Source organism: Manis javanica, chromosome 2, assembly GCF_040802235.1.
Source record: "Manis javanica isolate MJ-LG chromosome 2, MJ_LKY, whole genome shotgun sequence".
Lineage (NCBI taxonomy): Eukaryota > Metazoa > Chordata > Mammalia > Pholidota > Manidae > Manis > Manis javanica.
The window spans coordinates 134573592-134589362 of NC_133157.1; the positions used below are offsets into that span (position 1 = coordinate 134573592).

At 40.3% G+C, this 15771-nt stretch overlaps 1 protein-coding gene across 7 annotated transcripts in view; it reads left to right on the plus strand.

Moving 5' to 3' along the window:
• Positions 1–463: 463 nt before the first annotated feature.
• Positions 464–15771, plus strand: part of SPIDR (scaffold protein involved in DNA repair) — a 462021-nt gene continuing 446713 nt past the window's right edge. For 3 of the 7 annotated variants that reach the window (XM_036993683.2, XM_073229487.1, XM_073229486.1), the window contains exon 1: positions 464–660. In XM_036993683.2, the coding sequence (XP_036849578.2) occupies positions 628–660 (33 nt within the window). In that variant the 5' untranslated portion in view covers positions 464–627. The other 4 variants (XM_036993687.2, XM_036993684.2, XM_036993686.2 and 1 more) reach the window with 4 other exon arrangements.

Consider the following 15771-nt stretch of genomic DNA (forward strand, 5'->3'; position numbering starts at 1 on the left):
CAACCATTCTTTAAGTATCGGTTACTGAATTCGTAGCCTACTTTGGGTTTTCATTTTATTTTTACTTATAGTTGTTGCCTGACAAAACAGACCACGTGTGAGCTGCATATGAAATACAATCGGAGGCTGACCCTAGCGAGAGACACCTGCCGGCAGCTCCGGCACCTGGAGCCAGGCGGCCAGCGACGTGGCCTGCCCAGGGGGCGCTCTGCATGACCCGGGCCCTAGCGAGAAAGAGGGACTAGCAGCGAAGCACCCTTCCGGGACTCTCCGCACTGACTGCTCCGCTGCGCGCCCGACAGCCAACGTGCAAAATCCAGCCAACCTCGCCCACCTCGCCCAGGAGGCACAAAGCGCTAGAGAGCCCGCCCCATGCCCACACGCCCTCCAATCGCAGCGCGCGCCGTGGCGCCCGGTCTGGGAGGGCGGTGCGTCCGGAGAAGCCCCTCCCCCAGCCCGAGCACCCACCAACCACGGCGTCGCTGCGGCGCGCCCGGCTGGTTAGGTGGCTGCCAGCCTTCCGGCGCCGGGAGTAGGCGGTGCTCCCGGGGCGGTCGGGGAGGTACTATCTGGCTGAGGCGGTGCGTCCGTAGAGAGGCCGCGCAGCCGGAGAGGCGGTTCCTGGAGATGTCCGGCGTTGGCCGCCTTCGAGGCCTGAAGGTGAGCGGTTGGCAGGGAGCCCCGGGTCCGCCCTCCTTCTCCCCGCGCGGGGCTGGCCGGGGCTGGCGGGGGTGCCTGCGGTGGCTGCGCCGGGCCCGGCCGTGGGCGTGGACAGAGCCCGCGTGGCGGGCTGTCCCGGCGGCGTCCCTGCCAGGCGTAGGAACCGAGCCCTCCGCCGGCGGTCCCAGGCCGGGTGGGAGGGCAGAGCGAGGAGCGCCTGGAGGGACGACGGCCGAGCCGCTTTCCTGGGGGAAGTGAGGGGTCGCCGCCGTGGGGATGACGAAAGTGAGCGACTGGACTCGAAGTTGAAAAGAGCGCGTGAGATTTATTAACCCTCGCTGGTGTTGGGTAGTTTTTATCTTTCTGACTGTGTCTTATAACACACTAAAACAGTTTTGCGTTTTCCCCAGATGTCTCTGTTGCCACACCTTCTACACTGAACTTTTTCTGAATCTTTCTCCTCCTGCTACAGTGAGAGGAGTCTGAAGCAGACGGCTGCCTGTCTGTGTATGCCATCTGTACAGCGTCTGGGCACCGAGTATGTGTGTAGGAAATACTGCATGAATGATACTTAAATGGGTGTACCTGTAGTCGTGAGTACATCCTTTTTGTTTTGGGAATTATGTTTGCTCTGGCGTGTGTCCTATACTTTTTAAAAGTCATTTCTAAGTTCCTTGCTTAATAAATATGTTGGTATCGTCATACTAAGCCAAAACTTTGAAAAGCACAGTGCTTTTCTTGACACGTCTAGTTTTTTCCAAAAAACTTCTTGAAAAAATAGTCCACATATAGTGGTTCAGCCTTATCACTACCATGCCTCATAGCTCTGGAATTGTCGATTGTCAGACAGAGTATCAATTTTGTAACTGATTTTAGGGAGTAAAAGAAACAAGTCAAACATACCTATCAACTGGAAAACACATTATGTTTTTAGAAATGTTAAAATGTGAAAAAGAGAAATATATGAAATTGTTAAAGCCATTACAATAAAGTAAATTATTTATGTGATCATTGTAGCATTTGACACATTTACCACCTGCTTTTATTTTTATTTTTGTTTGGAAGCATCCCTGATATTGTGTCTTGATTCTCTTTCTGTCTTCTAACTGCCTACTTCTCTTTATTGTCTTCCTGCTATGTTCTAATTTCTGACCTTGTGCTTTTTCTCATTTTACAAGTTTGTTCTGGGCCATCTTATATGTTCATGTTAGCTGTCACTGCTATATAGATGACTTTCAGATATATATTTGACCTTTCTCTTGAGCTCAGTTTAAACTCAGTGTATCAGGAAGTCATTTTCTCACCCTTATCCCACTAGGCCCTCACAGTTCCTCTGTGTGTTGTATTGGTCTTAGCCTATTGATAGTGATGCTTTCCTCTAGGAACGCTTGAGGCACGTGCCTGGGCCTGTGTTGCTTGTAGCAAGCCCCCACAAACGTTTCCCCCAACCAGAGCCAGTGTTGTTGCGGGACCAGATCTGGTGGTTCTAATTATGATAGCAGGATACACTTAAGCAAAAATAATCAGGGAACTTTGAGGAACAACATTTATCACTCACTGGTCCTGGACGGTACACAGCACACCCAAGAGCTACACAGTGAAGTTGTCGGTAGAGAGGAGGGCGGGCAGACCTGGGTCTACCTTTAGTAAAGTCTGAGGGTGAGGTGTTTTGTGGGTTTACTCTTTATTTTGCTAATTCAAAGCATAAGAGTGGGAATTAAGTCACCTGAAGAGAGAAGCAGGATCATTCCAACTGTGGGTTTTCTAGGTTCCCAGGACTTTCTGAAAAGGGACCTTCATAGGTATGAGTGGCCTAATTCCTTATCTTACTATTTTTCTAGTAGCTGTGTCATTTAGCTGGCAGTGTGTATATTCAATGTGAATGTCTTCTGAAGTAGATGCTGTAGCCCAGGGGCAAAAAGCATGTTCCCAGCCTGGGGCGAATAAGCCACTGAAACCAAAGTCAGTCGAGGGAAATACTAAAGTGGGAGAAACCCGTTTGCTTATGAGAAGCCTGGCTGCATTCGTCCCTCTCCTGCAGCTACTCCTGCGCACCTGTTTCTTTGTCCGTTTCTCTGGCCTCTGCTCTACCTCCCATCTCTCCCCTTCCCGGGGTGCCTCTCCGCCCCTTGTAAACACCTTTGGATATGGAGATGGAGTAAAGCCAGGTGAGAGATTTTGAAAATACTGTAATTTACCCACAGATACCTTGGCAACCAAAAACATAATGTCAGGCCCTTAAATCATATCTTTACTTAGAAATCTAAGAGTCTTTGACTTGGTACTACTCATTTCTGTCCTTTTTATTTAATCAGTTTTTAAGACCTGATTAATTTTTCTTGTCCATAGTTGTACTATCTAATGATGTTGCTATTTAATGGGTTGTCTCAAAACTGAAGCAATAAATGTTTATTTTCTCATGGAGTTTCTTGTGGGTCAGGAATCTGGGAATGGCTCAACTGGGAGGTTCCAGCTCAAGGTCTCCCACCAGTTGGCAGTCAAATAAAGGGTCCCAGGCCAGAGAAGCCACTTATAAGCTCACCCATGTTCTTGTTGTCAAGTGTCATTCCTTGCTACTGCCATACAGCAGTGTTCACCACATGGCAACTGACTTTCCCAAGAGCAAGAGAGAGGGCAACTAAGGGGCCCTCGTGTCTTCTATAACATAATCTGAGAAGTGCCATACCGTTCCTTCTGTCCTATTCATCACGTCAGGTCAGTCTGGTACAGCTTTCGAGGGTGCAGATGGCAAGAGGGGTGACCATATGGAACCATCCAGGAGCTGGCTTCCACAATAGTTTTGCCCCTTGAACTTTTCTTTTCATTTATATCACCCTAGGTTAGGCTCAAAATACTTCGTACTTGGAGTGTTTGTGTGGTACCAGGTAGCATGCTTCTGGTCCATCTTTTGAGATGATTTCCCTTAGGCATCAACTTAATTATATTGTCTTTCCTCTGCTTGACCATAATCATTTTAGTTCTTATTGACCACATAATAGTTTATTTTGGACTTAGTCTGTGCTAAGTTCTTCATCTGAATTAACTCATTTCATTCTTTCAGCTATCCTTTGAGGTAGGTGCTAATATTAGTCTCATTTTATGGATGAGGAAGCTGATACAAAGTAGAGAGGTTAATTTGCCCAAGGTCACCCAGCAATTAAGTGAAGAAGCCAGAATTTATGCCCAGGTAGTCACCTCCAGACCTTTTTTTTTTTTTTTTGAGAGGGCATCTGTTGTATTTATTGATCAAATGGTTGTTAACAACAATAAAATTCTGTATAGGGGACTCAATGCACAATCATTAATCAACCCCAAGCCTAATTCTCAACAGTCTCCAATCTTCTGAAGCATAACGAACAAGTTCTTACATGGTGAACAGTGCAAGGGCAGTCATATCACAGAAACTTTCGGTTTGATCATGCATCATAAACTATAAACAATCAGGTCAGATATGATTATTCATTTGATTTTTATACTTGATTTATATGTGAATCCCACATTTCTCCCTTATTTTTTTTTAAAATAAAATGCTGAAGTGGTAGGTAGATGCAAGATAACGGTAGAAAACATAATTCAGTGCTATAAGAGGGCAAATGTAGATGATCGGTCTGTGCCTATAGATTAAATATTAATCCAAGCTAGACAAGGGCAACAAAACATCCACGGATGCAGAAGATTTCTCTCAAAATGGGGTGAGGTTCTAAGCCTCACCTCTATTGATCCCCAATTTCTCACCTGATGGCTCCCCTGCGACTGTGCCTGTCTTAGGTTGTTCCTCCCTTGAGCTTTTTTTTTAAATTTTATTTTGGTATCATTAATCTGCAATTACATGAGGAACATTATGTTTACTAGACTCCCCCCTTCACCAAGTCCCCCTCACATACCCCACTAATCACTGTCCATCAGCATAGTGAGATGCTATAAAATCACTACTTGTCTTCTCTGTGTTGCACAGCCTTCCCTGTGCCCCCCCTACATTATACGTGCTAATCATAAGGCCCCCTTTCTTCTTCCCCCCTCTTCTCCCTCCCTTCCCACCCATCCTCCCCAGTCCCTTTCCCTTTGGTAACTATTAGTTCTTTCTTGGGTTCTGTGATTCTGCTGCTGTTTTGTTCCTTCAGTTTTTCCTTTGTTCTTATACCCTACAGATGAGTGAAATCATTTGGTACTTGTCTTTCTCCACCTGGCTTATTTCACTGAGCATAATACCCTCTAGCTCCATCCATGTTGTTGCAAATGGTAGGATTTGTTTTCTTATGGCTGAATAATATTCCATTGTCTATATGTACCACATCTTCTTTATCCATTCATCTACTGATGGACACTTAGGTTGCTTCCATTTCTTGGCTATTGTAAATAGTGCAGTGATAAACATAGGGGTGCATCTGTCTTTTTCAAACTGGGCTGCTGCATTCTCAGGGTCAATTCCTAGGAGTGGAATTCCTGGGTCAAATGGTATTTCTATTTTGAGCTTTTTGAGGAACCTCCATACAGCTCTCCACAATGGTTGAACTAATTTACATTCCCAGCAGCAGTGTAGGAGGGTTCCTCTTTCTCCACAACCTTGCCAACATTTGTTGTTGTTTGTCTTTTACATGGTGGCGATTCTTACTGGTGTGAGGTGATATCTCATTGTGGTTTTAATTTGCATTTCTCTGATAACTAGGGATGTGGGGCATCTTTTCGTGTGTCTGTTGGCCATCTGAATTTCTTCAGCTCCTCTGCCCATTTTTTAATTGGACTGTTCACTTTTTGTTGAGATGTGTGAGCTCTTTATATATTTTGGATGTTAACCCTTTATCGGATCTGTCATTTATGAATATATTCTCCCATATTGTAGGATGCCTTTTTGTTCTGTTGATGGTGTCCTTTGCTATACAGAAGCTTTTAAGCTTGATATAGTCCCACTTGTTCATTTTTGCTTTTGTTTCCCTTGCCCCAGACCTTGCTTTTTGTTCAGGCTTTCATGGCTTCCATATTGTGGCCATGACTTACTCCTTAACTTTGTAACTTTCTTCATTATTTAATTCTCTAGATAAAGTAAACTCCCTTTTTTTTAAGGTATCATTGATATACATACATTCTTATGAAGGTTTCCCATGAAAAACATTGTGGTTACTACATTCACCCATATTATCAATTCCCCACACCCCATTGAAGCCACTGTCCATCAGTGTAGTAAGATGCCACAGAGTCACTACTTGTCTTCTCTGTGCTACACTGTCTTCCCCATGACCCCCCCACACCCTGTGTACTAATCATAATATCCCTCAATCCCCTTCTCCCTCCCTCCCCACCCCCACTTTCCCCACCCCAGTCCCTTCTTGGAGTCTGTGAGTCTGCTTCTGTTTTGTTCCTTCAGTTTTGCTCTGTTGTTATACTCCACAAATGAGGGAAATCGTTTGGTACTTGTCTTTCCCCGCCCGTCTTATTTCACTGAGCATAATACCCTCTGCCTCCATCCAGGTTGCTGCAAATGGTAGGATTTGTTTCTTTCTTATGGCTGAATAGTATTCCATTGTGTATATGTACCACATCTTTATCAATTCATCTACTGATGGACACTTATGTTGCTTCCATATCTTGGCTATTGTAAATAGTGCTGCAGTAAACTATATGTCTTTTTGAATCTGATAACTTGTTTTCTTTGGGTAAATTCCTAGGAGTGGAATTACGGGTCAAATGGTATTTCTATTTTTAGTTTTTTGAGGAACCTCCATATTGCTTTCCATAGCTAATTTCTGGAACTAATTTACGTTCTGACCAGCAGTGTAGGAGGGTTCCCCTTTCTCCGCATTCTCGCCAGCATTTGTTGTTCCTTGTATTTTGGATGTTGGCCATACTAACTGGTGATATCTCATTGTGGTATGTCTGGCTGCGGATAAGTTGTTGGTCTTTTACCACCATCTTGGACTGCCCAGCTCCTTATTTTTTTATTTTGATATCATTAATCTGCAATTACATGAGGAACATTATGTTTATGCCCAGCTCCATTTTTTTTTTTAGTGTAGTTTTATGTTATATTTTGTCTTCAGGAAATTACATGAGGGAACAATCCCTTTTAGGTGACATGACATGTTATGGTGTCTGTGCTAGCAGGGACCAGGGCCAGTATTCAGGTTCTGAAGTGGCATTTGAGTCCCAGCTTGGCCACCAAGACATCTGCCCTGTTGGGCTACACCATCGTCTTTCACTTTGGTTTTTTTAAATTATTTCTTCTTCTTTATTTTGGTATCATTAATCTACAGTTACATGAGGAACATTATGTTTACTAGACTTCCCCCTTCACCAAGTCCCCCCGACATACCCCATTAGTCACTGTCCATCTGCATACTAAAATCCCAGCTCCATTTTTAAGTTGGATTTCTTTTTGGTTGCTATTGAGTTTTGAGATTTTTTAAAAAAATATTCTAGATACTAGTCCTTTGTTAGTGTATGGTTTTTAAATAGTTACTGGCAATGAAAAGTTTTACTTTCTACAATATCTGTTTTATAAGTTTGTGCTTTTGCTGTCAACTCTAAGAGGGCTTTGTCTTAGAATAAAAAGACTTTCTATTTTTTTCTAACAGCTTTATAGTTTAATGTTTTACATTTAAGCTTTTGGTGTATTTCGAGTGAATTTTTGTATAAGGCATAAGGTTGAGGTTAAGATTAAAAAAAATTTTTTTTTTGCCTATGAATGCTCAGTTGTCCAGTACCATTTCTTGAAAGTATATTTCTTCCTCCCTTAATTGCTCTTGCATGTTTTCAAAAACCAATTGAGTGAATATGTATGGGTCTCTTTCTGGGTTTCTGAAATGGTTCACTCATCTGTGTGTCTTATCTCATTGCTAAATTCACTGTCTTGATTATTGTAATTGTGCAATAAGCCTTAACATAGGATAGAGTGACTTACTACTTTTTTCTTTTTCAAGACAGTTTAAGCCATTCCAGGACCTGTGCATTTCCCTGTAAGTTTAAAAATAAGCTTGTCTATGTCTACAAAATCTCTGTTGGAATTTTGAAAAGAAATGAATTAAATGTATAGATCAGTTAGGGTATATAGACATCTTTATTATGTGAGTCATCCAATCCATGGACATTGGTATGTCTTTCCATTTATTAGGCCTTTTTTGGGTTCTTTCATTATCATTTTGAATTTTTAAGGATACATGTATTATACATGTTTTGCTCATTTCCTTTGGAGTGATTATAAAGGGTATTGTGTTCTTAATTTCAGTTTCTGCATGTTTATGGTTCCATTTCCTTTTACAAATGGATTTTTATGCATTGATACTATATCTTGTAAAACTGTAAAAAGGAAACCTCATTTAAAGTAGAGACGGGAGGCTGTAAGGGGGAGCCCTGACACCCTACCACTCATTAAAGTAGAACCTAATAGGAAGAGACCATAGCTTGCATTCCCAGCAGAAAAGAAGTCCACTCTGCCACTCCAGTAGGAGGAAGGAAGACTCTCCCTGCCCAGCAACAAGCTCAGCCAATAAGAAAATACCACAACTTAGTCAGTGAGAAGTCATCACCACCCTGAACTCTCCTATTCCTCCAGTGGACTTTTGTTTAAGGTAGCCCCTCCCAACATCCTCTGTTTCTCTGTAAAGTTACTATCCTCTCCTTTGATCTCTTGACTTGCCCATGCTTTGCCATAGCTTTCGTATCCCAAATTGCAGTTCCTTTACAATTCCCAAATAAACCCATTTTGCTGGAAACATAACTGGCTGTTTTATTTTAAAATTAATATTATTTATTGCTAGAGATGTGTGATCCAGAAAAGACCCCAAACAACTGTGAGGCTGGTGAGCAAACACGTGATCGTATGCACTGAACTCACTGAGTTCATTGCTTTCTTGTCAAACCTAGAGTGTGAGAGTACATCCTCTCATAGACTAGATCTCCATTTTGCGTTATGAGGTCTCCAGGCTTTATTCAAGCTATGTTTAAAGGCATGGTCCTCCCTGTTTTTGTGAAGTCTTTGTCTTTTCCAGTGACTACTCATTTGTTTTTCTTGAATTTTTGGTTTTGGGTAATGGTATCCCAATCCTCTAAGCTTTCTCAGGAGCACCCCCCTTCAGCGAACCTGGTGTGTTTATTTATTTATTTATAATTTTTTAGCCATTATTTTTTTATTACTATTTTTTGTATCGATATACACTTGCATGAACAACACTCTTACTAGATTCCTCCCATTATCAAGTCCCCACCACATACCCCATTATAGTCACTGTCCATCAGCATAGTAAGGTGCTACAGAATCACTACTTGTCTTCTCTGTGCTATACTGCCTTCCCTGGGCCCTTCCCTACATTATGTGTGCTAATCATAATGCCCCTTTTTCCCCTTATCCCTCCCTTCCCACACATCCTCCCCAGTCCCTTTCCCTTTGGTAACTGTCAGTCCGTTCTTGGGTTCTGTGATTCTGCTGCTGTTTTGTTCCTTCAGTTTTTCCTGTGTTCTTATACTCCATGTGTGAGTGAAATCATTTGATACTTGTCTTTCTCCACCTGTCTTATTTCACTGAACATAATACCCTCTAGCTCCATCCATGTTATTGCAAATGGTAGGATTTGTTTTCTTCTTATGGCTGCATAGTATCCCATTGTGTATATGAATCACATCTTCTTTATCCATTCATCTAATGATGGAAACTTACCTTGCTTCCATATCTTGGCTATTGTAAATAGTGCTGTGATAAACATAGGGGTGCATATGTCTTTTGAATCTAAGAATTTGTTTTCTTTGGGCAAATTCCTAGGAGTGGAATTCCTGGGTCAGATGGTATTTCTATTTTTAGTTTTTTGAGGAACCTCCATATTGCTTTCCACAACAGTTGAACTAGTTGACATTTCCACCAGCAGTGTAGGAGGGTTCCCCTTTCTCCGCATCTTCGCCAGCATTTGTTGCTCGTAGTCTTTTCAATGCTGGCCATCCTAACTGGTGTGAGGTGATATCTCATTGTGGTTTTTACTTGCATTTCCCTGATAATTAATGATGTGGAGCATCTTTTCATGTGTCTGTTAGCCATCTGAATTTCTTCTTTGGAGAATTGTCTCTTCATATTCTCTGCCCATTTTGTAATGGGGTATTTGCTTTTTGGGTGTTGAAGCGCTTGAGTTCTTTATATATTTTGGATGTTAACCCCTTGATGAATATGTCGTTTACAAATATATTCTCCCATACTGTAAGGTGCCTTTTTGTTCTGTTGATGGTATCCTTTGCTGTACAGAAGCTTTTAGGTTTGATGTAGTCCCATGAGTTCATTTTTCCTTTTGTTTCCCTTTCTCAAGGATATGCATTCAAAGAAAAGTTGCTCATGTTTATATTCAGGAGTTTTTGCCTATGTTATCCTCTAAGAGTTTTATCATTTCATGACTTACATTCAGGTCTTTGATTCATTTGGAGTTTACTTTTGTGTATGGGGTTAGACAGTAATCCAGTTTCATTCTCTTGCATGTAGCTGTCCAGTTTTGCCAACACCAGTTGTTGAAGAGGCTGTTATTTCCCTATTGTATGTCCATGGCTCATTTATCATATATTAATTGACCATATTTACTTGGGATTATATCTGGGCTCTCTAGTCTGTTCCATTGGTCTATGGTTCTGTTCTTGTGCCAGTACCAAATTGTCTTGATTACTGTGGCTTTGTAGTAGAGCTTGAAGTCGAGCTTAATCCCCCCTGCTTTATTCTTCCTTCTCATGATTGCTTTGGCTATTCGGGGTCTTTTGTGGTTCCATATGAATTTCAGAATTATTTTCTCTAGTTCATTGAAGAATGCTGTTGGTATTTTGATAGGAATGGCACTGAGTCCGTACATTGCTTTAGGCAGAATGGCCATTTTGACAATATTAATTCTTCCTATCCATGAGGACAGGATGTGTTTCCATTTATTGGTATCTTTGATTTCATGAGTGTCTGGTAGTTTTCAGTGTATAGGACTTCACTTCCTTTTTAGGTTTATTCCTTGGTATTTTATTTCATTTTGATGCAGTTGTGAATGGAATTGTTTTCCTGTTTTCTCTTTAGTTCATCACTAGTTTATAGGAGTGTAACAGATTTCTCTGTATTAATTTTGTATCCTGCAACATTGCTAAATTCAGATATTAGATCTTTTTGTTTTGGAGTCGATTCTTTAGGGTTTTTTATGTACAATATCATGTCATCCGCAAACAGTGACAGTTTACTTTCTTCTTTACCTATCTGGATGCCTTTTATTTCTTTGTGTTTTCTGGTTTCTTTGGCGAGGCCCTCCAGGACTATGTTGAATAGAAGTGGAGAGAGTGGCCATCCTTGTCTCTTTCCCAATCTTAAAGGAAAGGCTTTCTGCTTCTCGCTATTTAGTATGATGTTGGCTGTGGGTTTGTCATATATGGCCTTTATTATGTTTAGGTACTTGCCCTCTACACTGATTTTGTTGAGAGTTTTTATCATGAATGGATGTTGAATTTTATCAAATGCTTTTTTGGCATCTATGGAGAAGATCATGTGGTCTTTGTCCTTTTTGTTGATGTGGTAGATGATGTTAATGGATTTTATAATATTTTACCATCCATGCATCCGTGGAATAAATCCTGCTTGGTCATGATTGACGATCTTTTTGATTTTTTGATGTATTTTTGAATTTGATTTCTTAATATATTTTTAGTTTGTGAGTTTTTTTTTTGAAGAACATTATGTTTATTAGGCTTCCCCCTTCACCAAGTCCCCCCCACAAATGCAATTACAGTCACTGTCCATCAGCGTAGTAAGATGCTACAGAATCACTGCTTGTCTTCTCTGTGTTGTACAGCCCTCTCTGTGCCCCCCCTACATTATACATGCTAATTGTAATGCCCCCTTTCTTTTTCCCAGCCCTTATCCTGCCCTTCCCACCCATACCCATCCTCCCCAGTCCCTTTCCCTTTGGTAACTGTTAGTCCATTCTTGGGTTCTGTGATTCTGCTCCTGTTTTGTTCCTTCAGTTTCTCTTTGTTCTTATAATCCACAGATGAGTGAAATCATTTGAGACTTGTCTTTCTCCACTTGGCTTATTTCACTGAGCATAATACCCTCTAGCTCCATCCATGTTGTTGCAAATGGTAGGATTTGTTTTTTTCTTATAGGTGAATAATATTCCATTGTGTATATGTACCACATCTTCTTTTTCCATTCATCTACTGATGGACATTTAGGTTGCTTCCATTTCTTGGCTATTGTTAATAGTGCTGTGATAAAGGTGCATCTGTCTTTTTCAAACTGGGCTGCTGCATTCTTAGGGTAAATTCCTAGAAGTGGAATTCCTGGCTCAAATGGTATGTCTGTTTTGAGCATTTTGAGGAACCTCCATACTGCTTTCCACAATGGTTGAACTAATTTACACTCCCACCAGCAGTGTAGGAGGGTTCCCTTTTCTCTACGGCCTCGCCAACATTTGTTGTTGTTTGTCTTTTGGATGGTGGCCATCCTTACTGGTGTGAGGTGGTCTCTCATTGTGGTTTTAATTTGCATTTCTCTGATAACTATGGATGTGGGGCATCTTTTCGTGTGTCTGTTGGCCATCTGAATTTCTTCTTTGGAGAAGTGTCTGCTCAACTCCTCTGCCCATTTTTTAATTGGATTATTTGCTTTTTGTTTGTTGAGGTACGTGAGCTCTATGTATTTTGTATGTCAACCCTTTATCGGATCTGTCATTTATGAATATATTCTCCCATAGTGTAGAGTACCTCTTTGTTCTATTGATGGTGTCCTTTGCTGTACAGAAGCTTTTCAGCTTGATGTTGTCCCACTTGTTCATTTTTGCTTTTCTGTCCCTTGCCCAGGGAAATATGTTCATGAAGAAGTCGCTCATGTTTATATCCAAGAGATTTTTGCCTGTGTTTTTTTCTAAGAATTTTATGGTAACATGACTTACATTCAGGTCTTTGATCCATTTTGAATTTACTTTTGTGTATGGGGTTAGACAATGATCCAGTTTCATTCTCTTACATGTAGCTGTTCAGTTTTGCCAGCACCATCTGTTGAAGAGACTGTCATTTCCCCATTGTATGTCCATGGCTCCTTTATTGTTTATTCATTGACCATATATGTTTGGGTTAATGTCTGGAGTCTATTCTGTTCCACTGGTCTGTGGCTCTCTTCTTGTGCCAGTCCCAAATGGTCTTGATTACTATGGCTTTGTAGTAGAGCTTGAAGTTGGGGAGTGAGGTCCCCCCTACTTTATTATTCTTCCTTCTCAGGATTGCTTTGGCTATTTGGGGTCTTTGGTGTTTACATATGGATTTTTGAACTATTGTTCCAGTTCGTTGAAGAATGCTGTTGGTAGTTTGATAGGGATTGCATCGAATCTGTATATTGCTTTGGGCAGGATGGCTATTTTGACGATATTAAATCTTCCTATCCAGGAGCATGGGATGAGTTTCCATTTGTTAGTGTACTCTTTAATTTCTGTTAAGAGTGTCTTACAGTTTTCTGGGTATAGGTCTTTGACTTCCTTGGTTAGGTTTATTACTGGATTTTTTATTTTTTTTAATGCAGTTGTGAATGGAATTGTTTTCCTGATTTCTCTTTCTATTGGTTCATTGTTAGTGTATAGGAAAGCCACAGATTTCTGTGTGTTAATTTTGTATCTTGCAACTTTGCTGAATTCTGATAGTAGTTCTAGTAGTTTTGGAGTGTCATCTTCAGGATTTTTTATGTACAATATCATGTCATCTGCAAATAGTGACAGTTTAACTTCTTCTTTACCAATCTGGATTCCTTGTATTTCTTTGTTTTGTCTAATTGCTGTGGCTAGGACCTCCAGTACTATGTTGAATAACAGTGGGAAGAGTGGGCATCCCTATCTTATTCGTGATTACAGAGGAAAAGCTTTCAGCTTCTTGCTGTTCAGTATGATGTTAGCTGTGGGTTCATCATATATGGCCTTTATTATATTGAGGTACTTGCTCTCTGTACCCATTTTCTTGAGAGTTTTTATCATGAATGGATGTTGAATTTTGTCAAATGCTTTTTCAGCATCTATGGAGATGGTCATGTGGTTTTTGTCCTTCTTTTTGTTGATGTGGTGGATGATGTTGATGGATTTTTGAATGTTGTACCATCCTTGCATCCCTGGGATGTATCCCACTTGGTCATGGTGTATGATCCTCTTGGTGTACTTTTGAATTCTTTTTGCTAGTATTTTCTTGAGTATTTTTGCATCTATGTTCATCAGGGATATTGGTCTGTAATTTTGTTTTTTTGTTGGATCTTTGCCTGGTTTTGGTATTTGGGTGATGCTGGCTTCATAGAATGAGTTTGGGAGTATTCCCTCCTCTTCTATTTTTTGGAAACTTTTAAGGAGAATGGGTATTATGTCTACTGTGTATGTCTAATAAAATTCTTCTGTAAATCCATCTGGTCCATGGGTTTTGCTCTTGGGTAGTTTTTTGTTTACCTCTTCAATTTCGTTGCTGGTATTTGGTCTGTTTAGATTTTCTGTTTCTTCCTTAATCAGTCTTGGAAGGTTGTATTTTCCTAGGAAGTTTTCTATTTTTTCCAGGATTTCCATCTTGTTAGCATACAGGTTTTAATAATATTCTCTACTAATGCTTTGTATTTCTATGGGGTGTGTCGTGATTTTTTCTTTCTTCTTTCTGATTCTGTTGATGTGTGTTGATTCTCTTTTTCTCTTAATAATTCTGCCTAGCGGCTTATCTATTTTGTTTATTTTCTCAAAGAACCAGCTCTTGGTTTCATTGATTTTTTCTATTGTTTTACTCTTCTCAATTTTATTTATTTCTTTTCTGATCTTTATTATGTCCCTCCTGCTGACTTTAGGCCTCATTTGTTCTTTTTCCATTTTCGATAATTGTGACTTTAGCCTGTTATTGGGGATTATTCTTCCTTTTTTAAATATGCTTGTATTACTATATACTTGCCTCTTAAAACTGCTTTTGCTCCATCCCACAGATGTGGCTTTGTATTGTTGTCATTTGTTTCCATGTATAGCTTGATCTCTATTTTAATTTGGTCATTGATCCATTAATTATTTAGGAGCATGTTAAGCCTCCATGTGTTTGTGATCCTTTTTGCTTTCTTTGTACAATATATTTCTAGTTTTATACCTTTGTGGTCTGAGAAGTTGGTTGGTAGAATTTCAGTGTTTTTGAATTTACTGAGGTTCTTTTTGTGGCCTAGTATGTGGTCTATTCTGGAAAATGTTCCATGTGCACTTGAGAAGAATGTGCATCCTGCTGATTTTGGGTATAGAGTTCTGTAGATGTCTGTTAGGTCCATCTGTTCTAGTGTGTTATACAGTGCCTCTGTGTCCTTACTTATTTTCTGTCTGGTGGACCTGTCGTTTGGAGGCAGTGGTGAGTTGAAGTCTCCTAAAATGAATGCATTGCATTCTGTTTCCTCCTTTAATTTTGTTAGTATTTGTTTCACATATGTTGGTGCTCCTGTATTGTGTGCATATGTATTTATAATGGTTATATCCTCTTGTTGGACTGACCCCATTATCATTATATAGTGTCCTTTATCTCTTGTTACTTTCTTCGTTTTGAAGTATATTTTGTCTGATACTTGTACTGCAACACCTGCTTTTTTCTCCCTGTTGTTTTTTCATGAAATATGTTTTTCCATCCTTTGACTTTTAGTCTGTGTATGTCTTTGGGTTTGAGGTTCATCTCTTGTGAGCAGCATATAGATGGATCTTGGTTTTTTATCCATTCTATTACTCTGTGTCTTTTGAGTGGTGCATTCAGTCCATTTTCATTTAGGGTGATTATTGAAAGATATGTACGTATCTATTACCATTGCAGGCTTTAGGTTCATATTTACCGAAGGTTCAAGGTTAGCTTCTTTACTGTCTAACTGTCTAACTTACCTTGCTTATTGCCCTACCATAAACACAGTCTGATGTTTCTTTCTCTCCTTTCTTATTCTTACTTGTCCATTCTTTATATGTTAGGTGTTTTATTCTGTGCTCTTTTGTGTTTCGTTTGACTGAGTTTGTGAGTGGTTGATTTTATTCTTTGCCTTTAGTTAGTGTTTGGTTGGTCTGCTTTCTTTGCTGTGGTTCTATTATCTCTGTTGACATCTATTTAGCCTTAGGAGTGCTTCCATCTAGAGCAGTCCCTCCAAGATACACTGTAGAG